This window comes from Notechis scutatus, chromosome 10 (assembly GCF_049901735.1).
Source record: "Notechis scutatus isolate UNSWTSFEM ecotype Mainland chromosome 10, rNotScu1.2, whole genome shotgun sequence".
Lineage (NCBI taxonomy): Eukaryota > Metazoa > Chordata > Lepidosauria > Squamata > Elapidae > Notechis > Notechis scutatus.
Window position 1 is genome coordinate 22044978 of NC_142018.1, and position 26663 is coordinate 22071640.

The following is a 26663-nucleotide window of genomic DNA, read 5'->3' on the forward strand; positions in this document are numbered from 1 at the left end:
TTTTCTCCAGCCCAGAAGGTAACTGGACACTGGGGGCAAAGTTGGAGCAAATAAAGGGACTCCTACAGATTATCTGACTGTGTTGCCTTTGTGCCACGCCCCTTTGGGTCATCACAGTGCTCGAAATTCAGACCGGCTCACATTTATGACGGTCACAGTATCCCAGGGTCACGTGATCCCCTTTTGCGACCTTCTGACAAGCAACATCCATGGAAAAACCAGATTTGTTTAACACTTTACTAATTTAACAACTGCGGCAAGAAAGAGGCCATTAACCTGGGACAGGACTCACTGAACAGCTCCTTCTTGCTTAGCAAATGGAAATTTGGGGCTCAATCCTGGTCGTAAGTCAAGGACTAGCCGCCGTGAAACCCAAACCCTCATCCCAAATCTTACTTCTGGAATTTCTCCATCAGCTTCTTCACCATCTTGTCGGTGATCCCGGGGCTGGCAGCTTCGGCCAGGCTGATGCTCTTCTCCAGCTCTTCAATGGCCTGCCTCTTGCTGGCGTTGTTGGAGTCCTGCTGCTTCAGCTGAGCACGGAGGGGAAGGGCAAAGAGAGCGGGGTGAGGGGTTTCGGCGGCAGCCGTGGGGGGGGGGGGGGGCGAAGGGGTCAAGAGACTCACCTCTGCAAACACGGGGTTGATGATCAGGGCCAAACAGCCCAAGGTTTTGAGGAAGTCTTGGTCCTAGAAAGTCAGAAAAGGGATGTTTTCAAGCGCCCGGAAACCCTGAGAAATCCCAAGGCCGAAGCCTCCGCAGGCAAGTTCTACCCAGCTGGTATTTCCAGGTGGGAGAGCAGGAGAGTCTTGCCCACAAACGGCTTCACAGCGCCCTCTTAATCTGGGAATGTCTTCATGGGAATGGTGGCTTTAAGGGCTTTTTTAAACAGATATTCTTGGATATCTGGGGTACGATCAATGCAGAGGTGGACAACTGACAGTAGGCAATAAACAAACCCCAGAGGCTCGTTCTCTCGTCTGATAAAAGCCGAATAAATCCTTCTGATCCCTTCTGAAGAAGAAGTAGTAAATATGCCGGCTAAGCTTACCGTTCCGTTCTGCACTTTCTTGGCGTCTGGCTTTTTCCGCACGGTAGTGAAACTCCACTCGGGATGGGAATTGTTCTCCTTGTTGCTAGACTCGCTGAGAGGCAGGAAAGGGCAAAGTCAGTCAATCCATTAGAGGACCAGGCAAGGTGGGCTTGTTAGGAACTTTCACAAGGGGGCTCAGGCCCTCCTGATCTGGACGGCCGTGGGGCATGGAGGCCCAGCTGGTCCTTCAGCCCCCCCACTACCCAGACTCACGAATCCGAGCCGTCCGAGTCAGTTTCGTCGCTGCTGTGTCCTTCCGCTTTCCACCTCTTGAACCTGTCAATCAGCTCCGTCAGGTAAGAGGTCTTCTTGGCGTTCTTCAGGATGAATTTGTGCTTCAGCAGCTCCTTGGCCGTGGGGCGCTGCAAAAGATATGGAGCGTCGATTTGTTTTTTTCTCCAGCAGGGCCCCAAAGCGCTGGAGATGGACAAGGGCGGGAGATCGAAGGGATGGCCTCCTTCCACTAAAGACCGGCGGATCAAATTCTCACGCTCAACCACCATGGGAGGAAAGCCCAGGGGTGGGGAAAGGCCTTCCTCTGGAGAAGGGCTCCTCCGGAACCCACTCAAAACATACTTTCTCGAAGGGCCTTCTAGATGGGTCTACGCCAACTTGCCATGGCCAACGTGCTATGGGACAACTCAACGCAGAACAAGAGTTCCTCTAACATGGAAGGAACAGAATCGTTCCTTCAATAGAATCGTGGAATAGAATTGTTAAAGAAAGGAGGGACAAAATGAAACGCAGATGGCAAAAGTTAAAATAATGTTTTAATTCTTTTAAATAATTAAATTGAATTGTTGAATTGTCCCACAGTGAGTTGACTGCGGTGAATTGTCTCTTTCCGCTTCGTTGACTCCTGATCTTGTAAATACACCTTGCTTTTTTTGGCTCTTGTTTATTATTGATTTACCTTTCATTCTGGGAAATTCATTCAGCACCCCAAACAACATTAAAAAAAATTTTTAACGTTGATGCTAACCACCATTGTGGAAGTTCAGATCCCAAAAGTGAATCCTCCGAAGGCCTTGAGATCTAAACAAGTCCACCCTTCCTGCACTCCAGGGCAATGACCCAAACTTTCACTGGCCTAAACAGTAAGTTCTCCAAGAGCAACGATTAGACTAAACTTTTCAATGTTCTTTCACCGGCATTCATGGGTCAACAGATGTTTTCTAGTGATCTGTAACAGCTGCCCACCTACATTAACTTCTGAGTGAAGTGTGAGCTTTGCCAACCCAACCACACTCACTACAAAACTTTTATTGCATGCTTCACCTAGAATCTGACTCAAAATTAAGCTTCAACCGCCTCTGATTCATTCCTCGGCATGCTCCAAGCATCCTGTGTGGTTTGAAACATCCTATGTCAACCCACAAAAACAACAACAATGCCTGAAAGTTATCCTGCTGTGTTTCGGGTGCAGAGAAGACGGCAGCCTTCAAACTCCTGCAAGCCTGGTGATGCATGGAGATACGTTTTTTTAAAGAAGGTTTCCCCACAAGACGGACCTCCCTCCAGATCTGGGAATACCCAAAAGCACACTCACAAACGTCGGGTCCTTGTTCAGACAGGCGTCGATAAACTCTTTGAAGGGTTTGCTGAATTCTCCGGCGAGGGTGGGGGGGTTGTTTTTAGGGATGAGGAAGAGGACTCGCATCGGGTGCATGTCTGAATTCGGAGGCTCCCCTTTGGCCAGTTCGATGGCGGTGATGCCAAGAGACCAGATATCCGCCTGCAGAGCAAGAGAACCCGGCTGGCTATTTTGAACGAAGTCAAGTTCAAATTTGTGGGCTTTAACCTGAATTGCGTGATCTGAGTCGAGGCTCTTCCGGGTTTCCGGAGCATCTTTAAGCTACCGCTATGTGCAAACGCCCTTCAGTTTTAATACCCTGGGCAGTCAGGCTTATGATAAACCGTGGGAACGTTTGCTCCCGGGGAAAGGATGAACCGAGCGGATAGGTGCCAGGAGATTATGTGGAACTGAGGTCAACAGGAAGCCTGGAAAATGGGCAGTCAAGTTCAAAGCGCACTTACGCTGTTGCGACTAGTACTGCTTCTCAGCTTGCCAAAGAACTCGGGGTGGAATTTAGGCTCCAGACATCAAGACTATGAGCCATGAGAGCCAAGGACACTTCAGCTGGTGTTTGCCAGAGCCAAAGACTTTTTCTCATAACAATTCAATCACGTTGAATCGGTAAATGTGACCTGCACTAATAGGGGGAAGGTGAATCCTACACTTTTAATTATGTGGGTGTGCACGGGAATTAGCTAGATCTGGTTTTGCCCTCATTGGTGGATTACCTGTATTTAAAAAAAATCCCACTACACAATGAGCTACAATTCTGGATTATAACCAGCTGTTCCAATGTCCTTATATAAATTGAAGAGACCCTCCAAGGCCCACTAAAAGGAGCTTACTTTTGAGTCGTAGGCTGATTGCTGGATGACTTCGGGGGCCATCCAGAAGGGCGTTCCTACAAAAGTGTTCCTCTTAATTTGTGTGTCAGTCAGTTGTCCAGCAACCCCAAAATCTGCAAGCTTCACATCTCCTTGCTCAGAAAGCAAGACGTTGGCAGCTGGCCAGGAGGAAACGAGAAGACAGCCTTCATTTAACGAGAAGAGAAACCTGGTGGTCCGAAAGAGGCCTTTCCTCTCCCTCTTTCTTTTACACACCTTTGATGTCTCTGTGGATTTTCTTCTCTGAATGCAGGTAGTCCAACCCTTTCAGGATCTCCTTCAGCATCGTAGCAATCTGGAATTCGTCGAAAGGCCCAGCACGGAGCTCGAGAGGAAATAACCAGAGTTTATAAGCTTTCAAAGGCCCTTGTCTTGGTTCTGAACCATCTGTTTCGTTTCCTTTCTACAGGTCTTAGCACAAGAGATTCAAACTGTGTCTCCACCTCACCAGAAATGGCTCTTCATCCAAAATTCTACACAACTAAAGTAAAGCTACCTGGAAAGAGAGCTAGGCCATTATCAGAAATAAATCTGGGTGTTGTGAACAGGTTACTCTCCTCAACTCGTGCCTTCTCCTTTATCTCTTACTTTGTTACCAAGAAAACGTCTGAATTTGTCAAGAACAAGGGAAGCACCTAGGCGTGGACAACTCAACGTACTATTTGTGTGCAAGGCTTGGGAGACAGTACCAAACAATCTTTGATCAGGCTTCAAGGTGAGAATCTGTTGCCTATAAGCGCCACTTCTTGTGGCAAGGAAGGGAACTTCTCGTGGCTCAAGAAACAGAGCAAAGCCCACCAAGAGAGAAGTCCCACCAAGTCCCCTTCTCAAAATTCAGGGGACTATTCTACGATGCCTGCCGGATCTTGTGCCCGTGGAAGAAATGATTCCTTGGTGTTGCAGATAGACTATCTCCTGCTCTCTTGGCGTCAGTTCCTCTAGCCCAGGGCTCTCCAAACTTGACAACTTTAAGACTTGTGGACTTCTAGAATTCCTCAACCAGCCGTTTCTTGGCTTCAGCTACTAGAAATGATGTGGACTTCAATGCCCAGAATTCTACCTGCTGGCTGAGGAATCCTGGGAGTTGAAGTCCACAAGTCTTAAAGCTGCCATGCTTGGAGACTCCTGCTAGCCCGATGTTTCTCAACCCGAGGACTTCCCTCCTTTTCAACCCCCAGAACACCCTAGCCGGCCTGGAGAATTCTGGGAGCTGAAGTCCACATCTCTTAAAATAGCTGAGAAATGCTTTTTTTTCTAGTCAAAGTGAGATGGTCTTGGCTTTCCTGGGGGACAACTGAGAGCCACCCAGGAGCTGCACCAGCAAAGCTAAACTTGAGCAGATGCTGACATTCTAAGGAGACAAAAGCAGGCTTCAAACCCCACTAATGACATTTCTGGAGCCGCCTAAATGTAAATACTGTGGCAGAATTATCTTGGGAGGAAAAGGGTGGATCTCGCCGAGAGGCCTGTGGTCAAGCTGGCCTGGGGGGATAAGGGAAAACCCAGCCCTCTGCTTTCTCAGCCCCTCCTAAACTGCAGCCACCAGGACAGACGGCCGGCATCCGTAAGCAATGGGTCCTTTCAGGCTTCCAGTTTACAGGAACTCAGAATGGAAACACCAACTCAGTTGCAGCCTTCAAGGTTAGCTGTGTTTGCTCCCGCAGCAAACTCTCCGGATCGCCTTCCAACAGAAACATCTCTGTGTGTGGAAAGCGGATTTTTTTTTTTTAAAGAGTCCACCTTTCCATTTATTAACTGCAACGGACAGTTTTCCCATAACGGCAAGGCTTCCTTTTGCCCAAAGGAAAAAAGTCAAGGAACACCCTCTCCTTTCTAACCGAAGTTTATTTACGGCCTGAGTCGGAGGGGGGGGGGCTTCTGCTCTTCTGCCCCCAGAGCCACACAAGGGACACACTGAAGCCCCTTGTCAAGGGGAGGCTCCTGCAGGAAAATCTGTGCTAATAGAAAACGTCTTTCAACTCGGGCAAAGGAATTCCAGGCCCTGCCCAAGGACTGAGTCACGAAGGCGGCTCGGCTGACACTCACACCCTCCGGAGGCTCCTCGGGGGCAGAGAGGAAGGGCGCTTGGGTTCGTTTCTGCCCAGGGGGCCAACCTTCCTTGCCCCTGGGCCTTTGCGAGGGACCACAGCCCTTGCAAGGTCTCTCCCTGCAGAAGAACGGGGCCCGAGACCGCAGACGGTCATGGGCTGTGACAATGCACCATTAATTGAGCTTTACACAACACCAGGAGTTTCCAGAATGCAAACTTTGAGGCTACACGCAAATCTGCATATATATAAAAGCGAAATGCCACTCAGGCATCATCACAAAATCTCCAGAACTGTAAAGACTACAAACTTCAAATTTGGCACCTAGGTTCCTCTTGGCTTCTAGGGGCTCACTAAGAAAGGATTTTTCGAAATGGCCATCAGAGCATTTCCTGTATTATTATTATTAACATGCTCTGATGCTAAGGAGTTCTACTCCCCCTCCCCACCTGAAAAGGAATCTCTTCCAAATGCAAAACACAAACAAGCAGAGGAGTTTCAGTTTCAGAGCACCAAGCAGCTTTAGTACAGAACAGTTGAGCTAAGCCACGCCCAGGCTCCTTGCTGTCTCCTTCTTGCTCACACAGCAAATACTGCTTCAGTTTCCAAACACCCCTCAACTCTCACAGACTGACAGGATGCTAGCCAGATGAATACCAATGGATGCTGGTAGGCAGAGGCAGAATTCCCCCCCGCCCCCACTTATTTTCCTCCCCAAAAACTAAGCCCGACCACATAGTTTCGTAGGGTATCGAGCTAGTAATCAGATATATCTTTTAGTGCCGCACACATCTGGAAATGACCTCTTCACTCAAGCACCGGTTATATTTAAGAGGGCCTGACTCGCAATTCCAGAATCATGAAATGAGACCATCCATTCCAATAGCTTACAATACAAATCAAGGGAGTTCATAAAGTAACTGAAATACTTACCAAATCCAGGGCCGATCCCCCACCTAAATATTCCATTATTATCCACAACTTTGTGCCCTAAAAGGGAATGCAGGGGAAAAGTTAGCTTTTTTCCCCCTCCTGATTTCTCTGGATCGGGGAAAGTGGGAAAAGGGGGGCAGGAACAATGTGGAATTTTTGTGTGGAGAGGGGCTATCGTTGCAATATATCTGGAAATAGCACTAAGCAGGGGAAGAACACAACAAAAGATCCACTGTGACCACAGACACAAAAAAACAAACTTTGGGGTCTTCCCTGCGCTTGGTTTGTTTGCTTGCAGACATTTCATTACCCAACTAGGTAACCTCATCAGTGAGTGAGGAACCCACACCAAGACTGGAAGGGCAAGCGGCTGTAGATAATCAGAGAGTAAACCCTGCGTTCTCTCACACTGGTGATGTTACCTGCTTTGGTCATGAAATGTCTGCAAACAACCAACAGGGACCTGGGAGGTCTTCTAGTCCAACCTCTTGCCCAAGCAGGAGACCATTTGAGACCAGTGGCTGCCCAATCTCTTCTTAAAAACCTCCAGGGAGGAAGCACCTGCAACTTCTGGAGGCAAACCGGTTTCACCGTTGAATTGTAACCAGCTTGAGACCCGGTTTCTGCACCACAGTTGCCTGCCAGCTAAAGGAGGGTTGGGGTCCACTTCGGGGCCCCTTCACCAAGCCATTGGTTCACACGTTAGTTTTGCCCCTTTTGTTCTCACCACTCCAGTTAGTACTTTAAATGCCAGTTATAGGTTCTCAGCCGCCACTTTGTGAGAAAGTGGTGGGGGAAATTTGTAGTGGGACGATTTTACCGGCTGCATTGTGCGATTTTGTAAATTGCACTGTGGTTTTTCAGAAGAGCCACACGAAGAAGGACGTGTAATTTTGGAGGAGCCCTTCAAGGAAACCGTTGTGTACGTTGCAGTAGAGCTGCTCTGTGACGGGTAGTTAATTTGTAGTTAAAAAGAGCCTTTCGTCTTTTCCAAACAATGCTGGGATCCCAAGAGTTTCACCCCTGGAGTATTTACATCAAGAGCCAAGCAGGATATTTTTAGCTGGGAACGTATCAGCCTCCCGCTTTCCATTTGGAGAGGAAGGCCTTGCTGAGTTTCAGAAAAGGGGGCGCCCGTCTTAAGCTAAACATCGGCCGAAGCCTCTGGATAAACACGCGTACGGGGGCTGCTACCCTCGCCCTAGTTGAGAGGCTGCCAATCAAGGCCTGAGAACAGCGGTGGGGAATGGTGGCCCCTTTAGGACTTGTGGACTTCAACTCCCAGAATTCCTGAGCTGTCCACAAGCCCTAAAGGGGCCTCCCCCCCCCCTGCCTTGGAAGGAGGAGAGGCCTCTGGGGGCAGGGGCTTGGAGGGCCCCTACAGACAACAAGTAAGAGAAACCCCACCTCCTCCTTCCTTGCTCCCTGAAGCCCACCAGCCATGCCAGTTGGAAGACCTGGGGTGATTTTCCACCCAGAGCCTCCGTTAGGGGCCGAGTTTTAACCCAGCAGCCGTTCTTTCCTCAAGACGGATGGAAAACTAGGCATGTTGTGGCTGGAAGAGCAGCTCCTGAACAGAGGTCACTTTGTTAGGCAAACACACACACACACACACACACACACAGGGCATTTACCCTGCAGAGGTTGGAAATGGAGAGGTAGCTGTGCTGCTACTTTTAGCACCTTCCTCGTCTGTGCTAGCAGGGGAAGATCTGGGAACACAGGCGCCTTTGTGGGGGTGCAGGGTGGCTCAGAGCGCCCCACACCAAAAACGCCTCTGGGAATTTGCCAGTGTAAACCGTGACTGGGTGCGGCTCTTTTGCCCCCTGGCACCCAAAGGAGCCGCTTGGCTCACCGTTACGGGCCAGGAATGTTTAACGCGGGGAGGTGGGAGGGAGGGCACGTTCGGTCTTCGGAGGAGGAGCAGAAGAAATGGGTTAGTCTGTGGCTTCTTCAGAAGTCTCTGAACCATGTTTGTTAGTCAGAAAAGAGGCCAAAATGGATCTCTCCTTTTTTTCCCCATCCCAGTCTTCCACCCGCAGCAGAAATCGGATGCAATTCTGATGATGGTTCTGGGGATTCTGAGGCAATTTAGGCGTTAAAGAAAAACTCTTTGTATTGCAAGTCCCAGAAAAAAGGGTGTTGAGACTCTAGAAAAAGTGCAGAGAAGAGCAACCAGGAGGATGAGGGGGCTGGAGGCTCAAACATAGGATGGATGGTTGCAGGAACCGGGCCTGGCGAGTCTAGGGAAGAGAAGGACCAGGGGAGACAGGAGAGCAGCCTTCCAATATTTGAGGGGCTGCCCCAGAGAGGAGGAGGGGGGTCAAGCTATTTTCCAAGGCCCCCAAAGGCCAGACAAGGAATAATGGATGGAAACTGACCTAGGAGAGATTCAATCTAGAAATAAAGGAGAAACTTTCTGACAGGGAGAACAATCAACCAAGGGAACAGAAGTTGCCTTCAGAAGTTGTGGAAGCTTCATCACTTGAGACTTTCAAGAAGAGATTGGACTGCCACCTGTCAGAAGTGGTGTTGGGCAGGGGGGTTGGACTGGATGACCTACAAGGTCCCTTCCAACTCTGTTAATCTATCAGAATTAAAATCCTATGGAATCTGGACCCTGTGATGGTTGAGTCTAGAAGTTCATACACAAACAGGGCAGGGACGGCGTTGGATGGGTCGCATCTGAACTGAAGCATGTTTGGGACACACCTGGAATAAACAGGGTGAGCCAATTCCAGGTGTGGATAGAAAACGTTTGCTGCCCTTCTGAGTTCGAAGGTAAAGCATTCCTGCTCCCTCCAAACCCAGCCAAGGAAAGGTAAACGGGGCGCACGATGTTCCACCCTCTTTGGGGCTTCTGGACACCCCAACTCGGCCCCTCCCTGCAAAACCAGCCACGTCCTGGTGGAAGCCTGGAGCGAAGGCCCCTCTTACCTTCAAGTAGGAGCCGTAGTACTTGGTGACGTAAGGGCTGTCACACTGGCTGAGCACCGTGATCTCCTGCTGGATGTCTTCAATTTCATCCTCGGCTTCTTCCAGGTCGATGATTTTAATGGCCACCACGTGCTGCGTCCGGTTGTCGATGCCCTTAAAGACTTCTCCGAAGGAGCCCTTCCCGATGCGCTCCAGCTTGGTGAAAAGCCCCTCGGGATCTGCTCGGTGGTTCTGCAGGGGAGCCAAGGGGAGGCACCGACGTGTCAACTCATCTCGTAAAACATTCCTAGGCCTGTTTTTGAGTTGCCATGAACCCGGGGGGGAGGGGGGATCTGAAGGAGCAGTACGGCAGTCTAAAACCAGAAGCACATTCCAACACTTATCCTACAAAGATTGTAGCTAGGCTACCGGATCTTCTGCCCTCGGAAAATCCTTCATTGGAGAACGTGATTGTTGACACCCAGCCTGTGAATGTGCTTTGTTGTAGAATCTGATTTATGACACGCCCAGGAGGGAGCAGGGAAACAGGGTCACAGGCGACTGTAAGTCACGTATGCCAGAGTCGGCTTCATTTAGGTTAATGCCAGCATGTTGCTCCTAATAAATCTTTTGGATTTTTTTGAAGCTGGGCTCGAGGCTCATGATTTAATTAGGGCAATCGCCGGAACCCTGACGCGACATTTGAAGGCACCCGCCGACTTCAAGCTCGGCTGAAAATGTCAACTGTAGCGTCGCCAGACATTGGGGGTGGGGGGGTCTGTCTTCCTGAAAACCTACACGGGAGCTACTCCTAATCCTGGGACAATTGTGTGCGCAATCTCAGAATCTGTACCCAAATGCGCAACAGCACTTTTTTTTAAAAAAAAGACATTCACTTTTAATTTACTCCTTCGAGTGGTGCGGTGGCCTAGACGTGTGAAGCTCTCACCTCGCAATCAGGAGGCTGTGAGCTCGGATCCTAGGTAGAGGCAGATATTTTTCTCTCTGGACACACTGAGAATATATCTGCTGAAAAAATAACTCCGTACTGGTGACAGGAAGGGCATCTGGCCATTAAAACACTCTGCTAGCTCCATTCAGCTGCCCAGACTCCACCCCGCAAGGGATTATGGGGTCATTAAAAGATGACTTTTATTTACTCCTTGGGAGTTTGGAAGACAAGACATACCCTGGGGTGGGGGAGAAGAGGTCAGACTTCCAGAAAGTGGCAAGAAAAGGCTTTAATTCTCTTTTGAAGTGTCGCCGTAAACATTCCTCCCTTAATTGGCTCCCTCTAATTAGCCAACAGAGGCGATGGGAAGATCTGGATCCTGGCCACGGCCTGTCGGGCACCTCCTGCCTGAGGACCCCTCTGGCAACCCTGGCTCCACCTGGCGCTTTTTTTTTTAACATTCAGAAAGTATCTGGTAAGGAACCAAAGGCGATGTTGGTCAATGGCAAAGCAAGCCAAAGCGAAGCACGGTCAGGCGCGAAAGACCGTTTGTAAGGCTGAGGGACAGGCGGTCCTCGACTTACAATGGTTCATTTAGTGACCGTTTGAAAGTTGCAACAGCACCGGAAAAAAAGGGACTTGTGAACGTTTTTCATGCTTAACGACTGTCACAGCATCCCCGCAGTCCCTAGATCAAAATCCAGGCCCTTGGGAACTGACTCATATTTATGACGTGTCCTGGCACCATGCCATCCCCCTTGGCAATCTTCTGAAGAGAAAGGCAACGGGGAAGGCAGGTTCAGCTAACAACCATGTGACTAACTTCTCAACTGCAATGATTCACCTGCCACCTGTGGTCAAGAAAGGTCATATAAGGCGGTGCAAAACTCAATAAATGGCTCACTTAGCAGCAGAAATCTTGGGCTCAATTGTGGTTGTAAGTCGAGGACAACCTGTATAGATGATTTATTCAAACCTACATAGAAGAACCTACATAGAAGAAGCCAAGTAAAGTTCAGTACTAAACTGGCGCCAGGGAAGGATGAACAGAATTCAGGAGGTGGTTGGACTTGTGGGAGCGCAACAATTCTAAAATGAGGACACGCTTAACTCTGCCCTCCTTAGCTCTGCCTTCTCTTCTACATCCCCATTTCCAAGAATGCCTCAGAATAAAAATGGTGGATGGGGCAAATTAAGACTGGCTTGTCCAGGAAAAGGGCAAAAGAAAAGCAAGGATCTTGATGAGGACTTCGAGGCCACCGTTCTAGGGATGCCGAGTTGGGGGCTCACACCGAGGTCACGTTTCCAGTCATGGAAAAAGAGGACTAGACTAGAATGGCCCACCGGGCAGTCCAGATGAATTCAGGGCCTGCAAGTTAGTGAAACCTGCTCCCAGAAAGTTGCTGTTTGAGTCTAAGGCAGGGCTCTGCAACCATGGCAACTTTACCACTTGGGGAATTCTGGGAGTTGACGTCCACAAGTCTTAAAAGTTGCCAAGATTGGAGACTCCTGTTGTAAGATGCTAGCCGTGGACCGTGAGGGTTGTGCTCTACTCTTTCCAGCTCTGTTCTGGCTGAAGAATGGGGCCCTACCGATGATGCCGCAGCGGCTGCAGCTCGGGGCCTCCACAAAGCCTCTGGAATCCCAGCCTTGCTGAAAAGCAACATGTTCTAAATTGTCCTTTTCATGCACAAGCACCCATGTGTTGTGCAACAGCTTCCTGCTTGCCTAATTGTTTCTCTTTAAGAAACCAGCTGATAATTACCCAGACGGCGCTGGAAAAGCTCCATCCCCAGATGGAAATTTCCATTCCTACATCTTGGGCTCTGGCCCGGCACAACTGGCCTTTGCAAGGCCGTCAAGAGGCTGTGACAGAGAGCACCTCCAACATCTCAGAAACGAGCACATTTTTCCAAGGCAACATCACCTAGCCGGTCAATGCCCCTGGTTCCAGGCATTTGGAAGTCAAGCAGGAATTCCCAGAAACTTTGTGTATTTTTAGAACAGCCGCCCCTGAAAATCCTGTTTAAAAGCGCAATGGCAGCTCTATGCAAAAGATCGCGCCCAGTTGAAAGAAACATAAGTGCGTGAACTAATCTAGTATTCAGACCAGACCGGATCTTGGAGGCATTGACAAGCCACATTTGCATTCTTAAAGCTTCCCTCGGGGCCCTGGGCACTCGGAGGAAACAGTCAAAATGAGCAAGCAAGCAAGCAAGCAAGCAAGAGGATTGAGGGCGCTCTTGTTTTACAACAGGGGTGCCCAACCCTGGCAATTTTAAGGCTGGTGGACTTCGGCTCCCAGAATTCCCCAGCCAGACATGAATGATAAGAGTTGGAAGGGACCAGAAGGATCACCTAGTCCAGGGGTCTCCAACCATGGCCACTTTAAGCCTGGCGGACTTCAACTCCCAGATAAAGTGGCCAAGGCTGGAGACCCCTGGGTTAAAGCAAAGCTGGCTGGGGGAATTCTGGGAGTTGAAGTCCTCCAGGCTTAAAGTGGCCAAGGTTGGGGACCCCTTGACCTAGTCTACTGTTGTTTCTCAACCTAGCCAACTTTAAGACTTGTGGACTTCGACTCCCAGAATTCCTCAGCCAGCCAGCCAAGACTTGTCCTCTACCATACTACATCCATGACGTCTGAATGTATTGGTTCATGCAACGTATGGCTCGCCCCATGCGATGAGTCAGTTTTTACCGAGGTTAACCTTCTTTAGCACATTGTGTGCACATTGCTCTTGAATTCCAATGCCTGTTGCGCCCTGCAGTAAAACAACTGAACAATTCCCGTAAATTGCATCCCCTTGTTTAAAGCTCTCTGGGTTTTTTAAAAAACAAAACAAAAACCAGAAATCTCACATACACACACAAGTTCCTCCTCTGTTTTGTTCCTCAAGACAGGCAGCTTGCTAGCTGCAACTGCGCAGCCTACACAAAACTGAGTTGCGCTGTGAAGCTGAACATGATCACAAGCCTCAGGATTAACACAGCCACCCGTCAAACTAACCTCAGCCAGGCCGCTTCAGAAGGCTGAACGGGAGCATAAAGCTGCTTTTCAGAGAGGGTGGTTTGAGCCTGAAGTCGAGAACAAGGCGTTGTGTTTTCCGAGCTCTCTGTCCTTTGTGAAGACACACTTTAATCAAGAGGGTTTGATCCTCCCCGTTACAAACACAAGAAGAGTCTGGAACTCAAAGAGTGAAAGAGCCTCTTTTCCTGACGAAGCTTCATCGAGATGACAGCAAAGCCAGCACGACAAGCGCCATCCTGTTCTTACAAAATGTACGACAAATTGTTGCCCTTCACTGCGCCCAGAGACTGCAGGCTTAGATAAATAGGGAACCCTCAGCCAGTTAAGATTCGTGAGAAACAGTTTAAGGACTACTGGGGCCTGCCATTGTTAATGGGTTTCAGTGGGATCCAGTTCTGAAGTAAGCATTTTGGTTAGGAGAGATCAGGAAACATCCCAGCTGTTATTTCCTCTGATTTCACCACTTATAAGATGGGTATTATGCCCCTGTTGGAAGCTGATTCCGAGGGAGAGGTGGAGCAGCTGACAGGGAGTGGGGAGTGTGGCTCCGGTGGCTGGGGAGGAAACTGGGGAAGGGCACAGTCCGGCTGGGCATTCAGAGGAAGACCCAGGCCCACCCCCTCTTCATCTTAGGGCACACAGGAAGTAAGGGAGAAGGGAGCAACAGGGGTTACGGGGGAGAAAAGGGCCCTGATTTCCTTAATTATCTGCAGCTGGGAAAACAGGATAAAGAGGGTGTTTGCGCACAGCTCCTTGCTGGAAGCAAAGCATGAATTATTTTGGTTTGTCAAATCTTTATCTGAGTTCTGGCATCCTCCCAACTGTATGTGTTTCGTTATCTTTTGAAGTCTGCAATTCCTTGTCCTGCCTTGTCTCGTTAATAGCTGCAGCATGGTTTGTGTTGGTTTTTATTCATAATTAATATGTACTTTGGGGTCAGATTGAATTTCTTCCCTTTAAAGACTGTTCTTGGGAAAGTTTTTTTCTCCAGCCAATGATAACTGGACTTTGGGGGCCAAATTGGAGGTATTAAAGGGACTTTGCCTATTTTTGTGACTTTGTTGTTTTTGTGCCACACCCCTTTGGGTCATCACAGGTATGATCCCCAATATACCAGTACCTATTTCCTGTATTCATACTCATGTTTATTCTTATACCTATTATCTTACAAGCGATGGACAAATCAAATCAACTAAAAAATAAAATATTATTTCTATTACTTTCCGAATGGAGAAAGAGTTGCTGAAAGTTATCCTTATTTCATTTGAAATCTCCCCCATTCCATCTATTTGTATGTTTTTAAACTGCTGCTCCAGAAGATTCGGGAGTCATAACTAAGCAATAATTTCCAACATTATTTAATCACACGGTAATGCTGAACGTTGCACTTTATGTGAACAGTTTAAAATATTTTTTTTTAATGTCCCTGAAGATATACACCCGTGACCAGGCTTTTCAATTTCTTGATAACCGCTGTAGAACATAGCTTGAAAACAGCTTTTTAAAAATAACCTGTTTTGTAATGGCCAAGAGCCGTTTTGAATTCCAGTTGGCCCCAATAGGAGAGGGGTGGGTGTTATTGTTTTAATTTGTTTGCTAATTTAAACTCTGGCGAAACCTGAAAAACCAAGTGGGCCTTGAACTGAGCCGTAGAATTATTTTTACAAATGGCAGGAATGCTGGTTGGATTCCAAGGCCTTTTCTGCAGGGGGCCTGCGATATTAGGACCTGAACAAGAGCGTTATTGCTGAACAGAGCAATAGTCCTCTCCCTAAGACACAAATCGAGCCCAAAAATGTATGTTGCAAAGGGAGAAATTTGAGAAATTTCCCTCGCTTCCAGCCCAGGAAAAGGAGCTTTTAAAGCAAGAAGAGTTTCTCAATGTAGCCACTTTTAACTTACGTGGACTTCAACTCCCAGAATTCCCCAGCCAGCGTAGCAGGCTGGGGAATTCTGGGAATTGAAGTCCACCTACCTTAAAAAGTTATTTTGGTTGAGAAGCACCAAGCAAGCAACTCTTATCTGCCTCGGGCTTCAATTGCAGGATTCAGACCCCCGTTTGGCCACTGCTGAATATTTCGGTATCTAAAGATGCTCAGATTCGGTTAACCGATAAGTTTCTGGGGTGGAACATGCTTGATCCCTTCCTTTTTCCAAAGGGAATCTCTGCTCACACCTGCCAGGAAAGGATCAACACGGCTGCAAATCCCTCTCTCTCACCCTGGCTGCAAATGTAAGAATGAGATCCTAAGCCCTCGAGCAGCAGATCCAGCAAAACCCTATTTACATTCGGAAGACCTGCAATGCTGACATTAAGCTGCTGTGTTGTCAATGAAGGAGAGTTATGAATGTGTCCAATGAATGTACCGTAAAGAAACTGAAAATAGAAATATTTGCAATCAGCTTGGTGTGAAAGAAATGAAACTGGTGGCTAATTTTGCCATTGTTTCTGCTTGAAGGTATCTTATGCCAGCTGAAAGTTCAAAGGCTTGCAACGCTCCCATTTTTCCCACAGAGTTAACTTCCGTGAAACCATTAAGGGATCTTGAATTTCAGATCAGTTTACACTTCCTGAAAACAAACCATCCAGAACAAAGTAACAGGATAAGGGAACAGGCTTCAATAATGGCAATAATTTAGAAGTGGCCAAATCCTTTCCTATCTTTTAATCATATAATGGTCCCTTTCTTTATGAGGAGCGTGCAGGAAGAAGGGTGGCATGAGGAGCAATTTAAATGCTTGGAAGAAAGAAATTGTTTATATCCCCTGCTTTCTTTTTAAATAATAATCCAATATAGGTTAAGGATCTAACAACAACAAAAAGGAGCTGCTTATTATCTTAACACTATGGCAGAATGCTTTGAGGGAACCCACAAGGTTATGAAGAACCCAAGAATAAAAATAATTCACAAGGAGAAACTTTGGGCAAAACAGAAGGTCAGATTTTAAAAATCTGAACATTGAAGGAGTGCCTGGAAATTGCTGGTATTTATTCACTGGCAAGTCCAGGAGGTAAAGTGAGAAAAATGGACTGTGTTTTTTACCCCACCCTGCTTCACCCACTCTTTTTTCATTTTGCTATTCTGCCACAATCTTTTAAACTAATAGAATTTGTAATGGACTATTAATTTTCCCGCAGATTAAAAAATTAATTGAATCGCACGTCTGATTAGAGATATATATGCAATGTTTTTGAGGGGGAAGAGAAATTTCAGGAGGAGAATACGATCAGCTTAAAAGTGCTTTCTGATCAAGTAACTCTGTCTATGTCAAGTTCCCATATTCCTCAGTGTACATTTTAAGATCACAAAAACGTATTTTAGCTGAATTACCTGGCTAATGCTGAACACTGAAAAGCGTTTTATATATATAGCACCAATATAACACGAACTGATTGACAGAAGAGCTGGCAATCGAGATGCACCGAAGTTAAGACTTCATTTAGAAGACTGTTTCAACCACAGGTGGTATGTCACCTCCCACATTAATCCACTGTGACTCCATTATTCCTAGAAAAGTACATAATTCTAAGGAGCTGGCAGGGAAATCTGGTGGAGAGATATCATGGCCCGCCAATCAATCTTGGTTATCATTGCTGTCTACATGCCAGCTCTCCATTTCTCCCACTTGGATGCACCGAGCTTTGCCATTCCAGGCTCCTCGGACATGTTTTAATCCATCGGTTCAGCCAACTGGAACTGTAGAACCAGGGCAGAAGCAGCCCACAAATCTCCCACCCCCCAGCTTCACCTGGGGGGTGGGGGGGAGGACAGGTGGGGTGTAGAAGGCAAAGCTCAGCGGTGCCAAACTCAACATGTGCAACCAAGATTAACCCTGATAATACAGTTGGAAGTGCAGAGATCAACCTGCCCCAACTTGAACCGAACTGTCTACAAGTTAAAACACGGACGTAAATATAGCCATGTCATAAACAATCGCTCGCTCCCTGAAGGATCACAGTGCCCTACCAACTCTAATGTTCCGCAGAAAGCAGCAACAAAAATGCCTGTTTCAACAGCTTAATTCTCTGTGCTTGTTCCAGATCCTCTTGGTGCCTCTCACGTCAAGCGTTGCCCACTGGAAAAGTTCTTGGAGTGTTCAACGTTTGTGGAATCTGAGCAGACCTGGACACAATTGCTTTTAATCAGTAGCTTCAAAGGCCCTAATTCTCAGCAGAAAGAAAAAACCCAACAGGCCTTTTCTCGGTATTTGGCGCTTATATAGCGTGCTGCTTTGAACAAACAAGAGAGCTGGATTCAGCTACACTTCCTGCACGCACGGCTAGGATAAAGTTGTGGCCACCTCAGAGGGGCAAGGAAGATGGGGGAAGATACGGTAAGGCCTAGATAAACTTCATTAAATACATTTTGCACACCACCACCACTTCAAAAATACTGGAAATAATTCTCTTTTCCAAGCAACGTTATTAAGTTGTGGAAAGCAGCAGGCCCAAACCAAGGTTGGAAATCTTGACTGGCAATCTGCTACCTTCACATCTATTCAAATACGAGCGAATACACCAATGTTTGGTGGATTCACACAAAGAACCAAACCAGACTCCGTTTCACTCATCCAGTTCCTGCATTCAGGCCGGCCGTCTTTTATTTTGCATGTGTTGGAGAAGGGCAAACTTTGGGAAAGAGAGAGATCCTGAAACAACACACCAATTCCGAGGAAGACTGAAGCCGATCTTCAAATGATCTACCAAACCAAGGAAGCACCTTGCAAACCTTAACAAGGGTTTGTTAAGGACAAATCCTGACAGGCTAACTTTATTTAAAGATTGGATAACTGCCATAGTAGATTGTCCCACATTCGTCTTAGACCTTTGAGCAAAAACTTTGATAAAACATACTGCATCATGGTGGCTATCAAGCTAGATAAGTATGGATGGCAGGACAATTAAATGAACAGCTCAAAAATTAGCTCAAAAAGCACACACTGCCTCAAAAAGCATTTATCATTCATTGTTCCTCCTCAGACTAGGAGGAAATACCACGTGAGATACCAAAAGGTTAAGTCTCAGGCTGCGCCCACTTTTATTAATCACATGAAGGAAGTGGAGGGAGAATGCTTATCATATCTACAGATAACACAACATCGAGGGACGTAACTAATATCTTAGACCAGGGGTCTCCAACCTTGGCAACTTTAAGCCTGGAGGACTTCAACTCCCAGAATTGGCAAAGTTGCCAGGGGAATTCTGGGAGTTGAAGTCCTCCAGGCTTAAAGTTGCCAACGTTGGAGACCCCTGTCTTAGACCACAGCAATAAAATTCAGAACGATCTTGATGGATTAGAGAAAGGGCCTGAAGATGCCAAAATGAAATTTAACAAAGACCCTGCTCCAAGTTAGGAAACCGACAACCAGAAGCCCAGGTAGAGAAAAAGGGACAGCGTACTAGACGATGCTTGTCTAGGAAAAGGGGCGGCCTACAGACTTGAGTATGAGGAAGTGATGTGGTATGGCTACAAAAAAGGCAAATGGGATTTTAGACTGCCTCATCAGAAGAGAAGTTCTGAAAACACAGGAAGTGCCTCTTTTACGCTGCATTAATCAGACTCCATGTTGATCACTGCGTTCAGATTTCAGCAACACAAACACACACAAACACAAAGGGTTCACACCAACTGGTGTAGATCCAGAAATGGCCATGAGAACTGGAAAATAAGACAGAAAGGAGGCCCTAGAAATGTTTAACCTTGAGAAGAGAAGAACAAAGAGCAACTTAGCAGCAGCTATCGGGAGGTTACAATGGACATCCAACCCTGTCCTCAGATCGTCCCAGAACACGGAATAAGGGCCCGAAGGGACAGGGAAGCAGATTCCAAGTGGACATCCTGAAAAAAAACAGCCGCCACTTCCTAAGAGCCTGAGGGGGAAGCCAACTATCAAGAAAGACCATAGACTTCCCTTCGCGGGATGAGCTCAAGCAGGAGGAGGTCAACCGTCTGTCAGGGGTGCTTTACTCTGGATTTTTGCACGGAGCAGGTCCTTGGCCTGGGTGGTTAAAAGAGACCCCACACACACCTCCGAGTATCAAATCTTCATTCATAGGATGAGGAAATGAGCTGCACATAAAAAGCTGAGGAGGAGGAAAGCCAACGTGACTTGAGGCCTCATCATGACAGGCCATGTTTATGAAGAGTCCCTGACCTGGAAGTTTCTAAATGCACTCTCATTATTCCAGCCCCCGCTTCCCCCCCCAGCCAGGATGATGATAGTTTCTTTCCTGCCTTATCATAAACAATGGTTAATTCAGCTGCCCGGCCCTTAAAAGAGTCCGGTGGATTAAAGCTGCATAAAAGGCTTCTGAACAAACTACATTTCTAATGCCAGGTTGCATGCATGCAAAAGCGAAAAAAGCATATGAGTAAAGAAATCCTGGCTTTTTCCCCCGCCTGGGTATCTGATCCAGTTTCCTAATAAAGACGATGCAAAACGAGATGGAATTAAGCCAGGAGCAGAAGAATGAAACGTGACCTTCGATGATTTAAAACAACCTTTAACACCCAAGTTTAGAAATTCGGCCTTGGAAGAATGTTAGGATGCAGAAGATCCCATCCGCCCCCCCCCCCAAAAAAAACCCATCTGGAAAAATACCAAAAGCCTGAACTTTGCATCCAAACACTTTGGGGAAGAGTTTGGGACCGTACCTTTTGTTTGGGGGGTGGGGTGGGGTGTCCGTTTTTGCTTGCCAGCCCTTCGGTGTGGGGGGGGGCATTGCAGAAAATAAAAGCTTATTTGCCTTTGGAGCAAGGTCAGATTTGGGGGGAAGGGGGGGGGGCGAAGGGACCCAATGCAGCCCAAATTTGCCTTGCCTTGGCTTTGTCTTCCAAGAAGCCCCCCAAACCTTTTCAATGGAGAAAAACACCCGAGAAAGAAGCCCCCCCGCTTTTCCCTCCTGCATTTTTTTTTGGGGGGGGGTCTGCTTGCCAGGATTTTCCCTCCTCCCAGCCTGGCAGCAGGACCCCCTCCCCTTTCCGCCCCTCCCCTCCCCTTGCCACCTGGGCTTTGCCAAGGACCCCCAAGGAAACCGGGGTGCAATTCCTGGACCCGAGACTTGCAAAGGAAACCCCCCGTTGCAAAACTCCCTCCAGGGAGCCCTGGCCGGGGGAGCCCCCCACCTGCGAGCTCCCCAGGCCCCCTTGCCAGGCAGCTCAGCCCCCCAACAGGGCAGGGACCCCGCGGGAGGGCGAAGACCCTCCCGGCCCCACTCACCTGCATGCCGGGCACCTGGACGGGCGAGAGGGCCATGGCGGCTCCGAGGAGGAGGAGGAGGAGGAGGAGGAAGGCGGCCGCAAGCTGCACCGGGGCCTGCGGGGAGGCGGCGGGAGAAGAAGGCTGGGGGCTCCGCAGAGGCCCCGCCCGCCCAGGCCCACCCCGGACCCGCCCTCCCACACTCCAGAGCCCATCCTCCCCGCCCGGAGGGCCCTCCCCAGCGGGGCGGCGGCGGCGGCGCCTCCGAGGCAGGGAGGGCCTGGCCGGGCCTCGGGCCTGCTGCTGCTCCCAGGCCGCGGGAGGAGGGGGCTCCGAGGCAGACCCCCGCCGGCCTTGGGGGCTCCCCGCCGCCGACGCCGCCCCGGCCCGCCGCTCGCTGCCGCTCACCTTTCCGCCGCGCAGGGGAGCCGGCGCGCCGCCGAACTACAGCTCCCGGCGTGCCCCGCGCGTGGCGCCGCCGTCTTGGCCGCAGGGGATGCCGGGAGTTGTGCGGGGCCAGCCAGGCGGCGCTCGCTCGCTTGTTCGCTCGCCTGCAGGGCTCGCAAAGCGGGTAGACCGGGCAGCGCAGGGGGAGGAGGCTGGGGGGTGGGGGGGTGGCCTGTGTCTCCGGCCGGCAGCAGCCCCTCCTCTTCTGCCCCCTTGCTAGGCGTCCCTCTCACCCCTCCCTGCATGCCTAACATTCGGCAAGGCTCCCTTGGGGGCGGAGGGACCCCCTTCATTGGAAGAGCCCCCCGCCCCGGATCAGGATTTGGGTTCCTCCTGGGGTGGGGGCTAAGTTAAGACTCTGCTCCTCCGTCCTTGGGCTTGGCTGATGCCCTTTGGGTGCCCGTTTTGGGCCCTCTTGAGTTATGGATGGGCAATGGAGGGGAAAACCACTTTAAAGAAAAAGAAAAAGGTTATAAAATTTTCTTTATGTACACTGAGAGCATCTGCACCAAGACAAATCCCTTTTCTGTCCAATCACACTTGGCCAATAAAGAATTCTATTCTATTCTATTTCTATTCTATTCTCTCCTATTTCTATTCTATTCTTATTCTATTCTAAAATTAACGATCGTTGCACAGGGAGGTTTTCTAAAGGAGCTTTTCTTTTGGGATGCAGCGTTTCCAGGGATTTTGCCCTGCTCCGTCTTCTTCCCCTCCCTGTTTCGAAAAGGCAACCTCCATCAGCGGGTGGGGTTGTGGTTCCAGGACTGGATTCCAGGGAAATATTCACAGATCGGGTGATTTTATAGCAGGAGAAACTGGGAGAGTTTCTGATAGGGATGCTCTTAATGGAAGATTAGTCTCCCGAGGGAGTTTGGAAGAGCTGGTAGCAAAGGGTTCAAAGTCACCAGCATCTGGATCAATAAATAGCAAAGAAGATGCATCTGACCTGGCTAAGGGCACCTTTGGAATTTGTGTTGTTGCGGGAAATTCGACCACATTACCCTGCAGACTCTGTTCGGGGGGGGCCCCCCAGCCTAATACTACTTTCAGCAAAGGGTCCAGGATGAAGAGGGAAACTTGAGCAACACCATCAGGGTTAGTTACAGAGATTCAGGAGCCATTCAGGGAGCCTCAAGGTGCATAAAATCCTTCCTAAGGGTGGTGAGCCATCAGCTAGGACAGGGGTCTCCAACCCTGGGCAACTTCTAAGACGGGGGTGGACTTCAAATTCTGCTACCCATTTCCTTGGAGAGCACTGGCAATGAATGGGAAGAGGAGCAAGGGTCGACTTTGCAATGGGGATGGCCAATGGTATTATGCCAGTAGAGATGGACAGAGGGACATCTGCAGTTCCACAGATGGGAAATTCACGTGTGCGTCAGGCAAATGGGGCCTTCAGATGCCAGTAGCTGCACGTTCTCCCTTTGCCTCCACACTGAATCAGGGGAAAAAACTGCTCATCTCTTCCTCCTCCTCCCACTCTACTCTGTCCCTTCCAAAGCAGCCTTCGCACCAAGCTGCAGCCTTAGAAAAGAAGCTGTTTCCATTCAAATCAACATTTGTGGCATGCTCTGTATCTCGGCAACGGAAAAGGAAAAGCAGAACTCCCAAGAAACTGCTTGGTCAATTCCAGGCTCCGGTACCTGGCACAAACTTGAGACGAAGCCAGCTTTCTCCCCGATCCCAAAAGGAAAACAAGTACGATGCCACCTTGGCTAAAAATACAACGAAAAGGGCTCATTGGTTCTGTTGGCTTTGCGGCTTCAGCCCTTTAACAGCAGCTCGCAGTAAACTTGGGGGGGGTGAGGGAGGCGTTCCTGGGACGCAAACGGCATTTCTCCAAAAATATTAATGAAATATTTATGAAAACAAAATGTAAACAAGTTTTGAATTCTGGAAATATGAGGAGAGCCAGGGTGCACAAAAAGTCATGCGCCTTAAAAGTCAATCGTTGGGGTTTCTCTGCCAGGATCCTCCAGCACAGTGATGGTGGACCTATCAGACAGGTCTGACAGGTGACACACTATATAGCATGTTGGCTGACATGCCAGCATTCACCAACACCCGACATTTTCAGTGAATAGGTAAAGAATTGTTTCTCTTTTGTTTGGGTGTGTGAGAGACATACCAGCACCATCAAGCATTTTCTGAATTTTGGACACACCAAGCCCAAAACATTTTGCCACCATTGCTCTAAGACAGGGGTAGGGGAACTTGGCTCTTTTATCACTTATGGACTTCACTTCCCAGAATTCCTGAGTGAGCCATAAAAGGTTGCCCATCCCTGGCCTACTGGTTTTTCAGTTGTGGGGGAAATCAATTTTTGACTTGAATGGGACTGTTTAATATACAAATGTAGGACATATTCTTTATATATTCTTTATATGTCCAACATTTGTATATTAAACAGTCCCGTTCAAGTCAAAAATTGATTTCCCCCACAACTGAAAAACCAGTAGGCCAGGGAAGGGGAACCTTTTATGGCTCACTCAGGAATTCTGGGAATTGAAGTCCACAAGTGATAAAAGAGCCAAGGTCCCCTACCCCTGAACTAGGATGTTTCCTCCTGCTCTCTACAACGCCCAGAGATCTATCTCTGAGGAATGTTCTTCCTAATACCTTCTATTCCCCAAGATTGGGCCACTCTTAGCATGGGCTTGCTTCTTATGCCCCTGGGGCTGCCTGTTTAATAGAAATAATGTCATATTTGGCTATCTGGGCATAAACAGCCATGGTGGCTATTCAGTTGGCTACTTTTAATTAATCAAGGCTTCAACGGAACGGGACAATTTATCACAGTCAACTCGCCGTGGCCAGTTCTCTGTGGCCAACATGCCATGGCCAACTTGCCTTGGCCAACTCATTGCGGTGGGGGGGGAGGGGGAGAACTGGCCACAGGATTCACACTTCCTATTGTTGTTGTTGACCACATTTTTGTCAACATTATTCTCTCTCATCCATCAAAGGAAAACATTCCTATGACTAACAGCTTTTGTAATGCCTTGATGAATAATAAAAGGAACTAATCCCGCATTGAATTGTTCTGTGGTGAGTTGGCCACGGCAGGTTGGCTGTGATGAATTGGCCAAGGTGAGTTGTCATAGACCGTCAATTTCTGCAACTCAACCGGGTGTCGTTCAGGCCAATGATGGATCCAAGGGTACCTGAGGTCCCAGGTGCTTCTTGCCTGTTTATCAGGCAGAAATCCAACAGCGAGTGTCTTTGCCCATCTGAACGTGTCTTGCTAGAAAATATTGCATGCTGAATGGTTGCTTTTTAAATAACTTCCTGAATCTTCCACCCCTCCCTGCACGAGAGGCTCCTACGTGTGTGTTTATGTGTGTGTGTAAAACAGATATTGGTTTAGTCATAAGGGACTTCCTGCTTACTTTCTCTGCTTCCTTTTTTCATGAAAACTTCACCTTCGTTCATCCGCTGCCAGGGCGCTTTTGACTCATGGTAGCAAATTTCTTACACTGACTTCCCTCCCTGCGGAGCAGATCAGGAGAGATGCTTGTGAGGAGTAATCGACCCTGTCTGGGATCCAGCCTCATGCGTAGCATGATGGGAAAAGTTATCCCTTCCTGAACCGATTGGCAACAACATCACCAGCCTTTGCGATTCTTCCCAGGCCCCGTGGGAAGTTTTTGTGACATACGCTCCCTCCTCTCTCAGTTCAATGCCTTACAGATTGTGCCAGTGTCTGCTCTCGTAATTGTTGAGCGCTCCTCTTTTTCACCCCAATGTCCATCGTCAAAATAGTTTCTGAAGGCGGGATGGTTTTTGTTGTTTTGTCATACGTATGCAAGATTTTTTTTTTTTAAGTTTACATCATTCATAGGCAAGATATGTTGTGTCACCCACAAGATAAAGTTTGCAAGATTTTAAAAAGCTGCTGTGGCATTTTACATCGGCCTCGCTAAACATTCTTTCAATGGGAAGTTCTCTACTCATTACAGCTCTCCATATTATGGGCTGGTGGGGGAAGCAGTGTCCATTCGTAAAGGCTCTGTTCTGCCCCCTGGCGTCTGTTATTCCTAAAAAATTTATATTAGGCCGGTGAAACTCCACTCCTGGCTTCTCAAAGTCAGCTAACAGGTAGGAAGTGACAATTTTCCATCTTCATGACACGTACAAAGCTCACGACGTGCAATATATATTGCAGCTCTTCTTTCACGGAGATGGTTCCAAAGTCTTGAGAAATTGCCTCTTTGGGTCATCCTTGTTCAACCAGAATTTAAGGCTGCCCTTCATTTTTTGCACAAGCTTCTGTTTTTGTTGTCTGCGATCCATCCTGCAGACCTCCCAAAATTGCACACACCTTTTTGAATTAAAAAGAAAACACCCTTCCACACTTTTGTTGAGTTTTCTACATGTCAGGATTCCCCAACGTATCACGGAGACGTCTCTCTGATCTATTTAGGATTTGGAATGATCAGTTGATCTGGTGCCCAGTGCTACTATTCCATTGGTATGTGACAGACTGCCTTGTTACCATCTTTGGAAGCTGGATGCAGAAAGGAAAAGAGAGAGAATCTAAAAATAAACAAGGGAATAAATAAATAGGAACATGTGGGACCTGACAACTCTTTCTTTCTTTCTTTCTTTCTTTCTTTCTTTCTTTCTTTCTTTCTTTCTTTCTTTCTTTCTTTCTTTCTTTCTTTCTTTCTTTCTTTCTCTCTTCTTCTTCTTCTTCTTCTTCTTCTTCTTCTTCTTCTTCTTCTTCTTCTTCTTCTTCTTCTTCTTCTCCTTCTCCTTCTCCTTCTCCTCCTCCCTCCTCCTCCTTCTCCTTCCTCCTCCTCCTCCTCCTTCACAAACAAATCCAAAAGGGATTCTTGGCTAAGAAATGGTACAGGGAAAGATATAGGCAGTCCCTGGCAAGTAGGAACGACTACTTGCCAGGGACTCGAGGAGAGGAGAAAGAAACCATAATGTGATCTGTACAGTTTTGACTTTGCCTGCTCTGTGAACCAGCCAGGTTTGCACCATGGTTATGAATTGAGTAAGCAATAGTGGTGATTATCTGTAACGGGTGTAGGATGAAGGGGGAAGTTTGTTCTCCGAGCTTGTACCAAACCAAACCAAATGTTGGTTTCCAAACATTTTGTTACCAAGCTAGGTAACATCTTCAGCAGAATTTAGGGGATTTAGTAAGAATAAATAATAATACATTGCCTAAATACCGCTGAAGATGCTACCTAGCCTGTTAACGAAATGTTCTAAAACCAACCCACAAAGTCAGAGGACAAACCTCTACCCTCATAACTGGGCTTGTTAGGGAAGTCCAGCCTATTGTGGTATATTCCAGAAATCGTGGTCAAGAAAACCAGGAGGTCATGTGACTTCTTCTGACCCAACCTGCCTATTGCCCTGTGCACAATCATGCTAAAGATGAGGATGTGCACTTCACAATTTAGCAACTTCATCTACCTCAAAACCCAGTTTCCATCTTCATCTACCTCAAAACCCAGTGCCTCAAAGAAGTATAAGGCATGAATTTGGTCCGGCAGGTTTATGAAACAGGAAGAGGTAGAGAAGAAACAGCAAAGCAGAAATCAGAAAGAGGAAGCTGCAAGAAATAGG

General features: G+C 48.0%; 1 protein-coding gene across 1 annotated transcript in view; it reads right to left on the bottom strand.

Annotated features, from left to right (window-relative positions):
- STK26 (serine/threonine kinase 26) overlaps nt 1-21078 on the bottom strand; it is a 24176-nt gene extending 3098 nt beyond the window's left edge. The window contains exons 1-11 of the mRNA XM_026687053.2: nt 21039-21078; nt 20652-20747; nt 9472-9702; nt 6535-6591; nt 3770-3878; nt 3515-3672; nt 2643-2828; nt 1307-1455; nt 1052-1145; nt 627-689; nt 397-533 (exon numbers count right to left, since the gene is read on the bottom strand). Coding sequence (XP_026542838.1) covers nt 397-533; nt 627-689; nt 1052-1145; nt 1307-1455; nt 2643-2828; nt 3515-3672; nt 3770-3878; nt 6535-6591; nt 9472-9702; nt 20652-20687 — 1220 coding nt within the window. The 5' untranslated portion in view covers nt 20688-20747; nt 21039-21078. The remainder of the gene's footprint in view (nt 1-396; nt 534-626; nt 690-1051; nt 1146-1306; nt 1456-2642; nt 2829-3514; nt 3673-3769; nt 3879-6534; nt 6592-9471; nt 9703-20651; nt 20748-21038) is intronic.
- Nucleotides 21079-26663: the final 5585 nt, after the last annotated feature.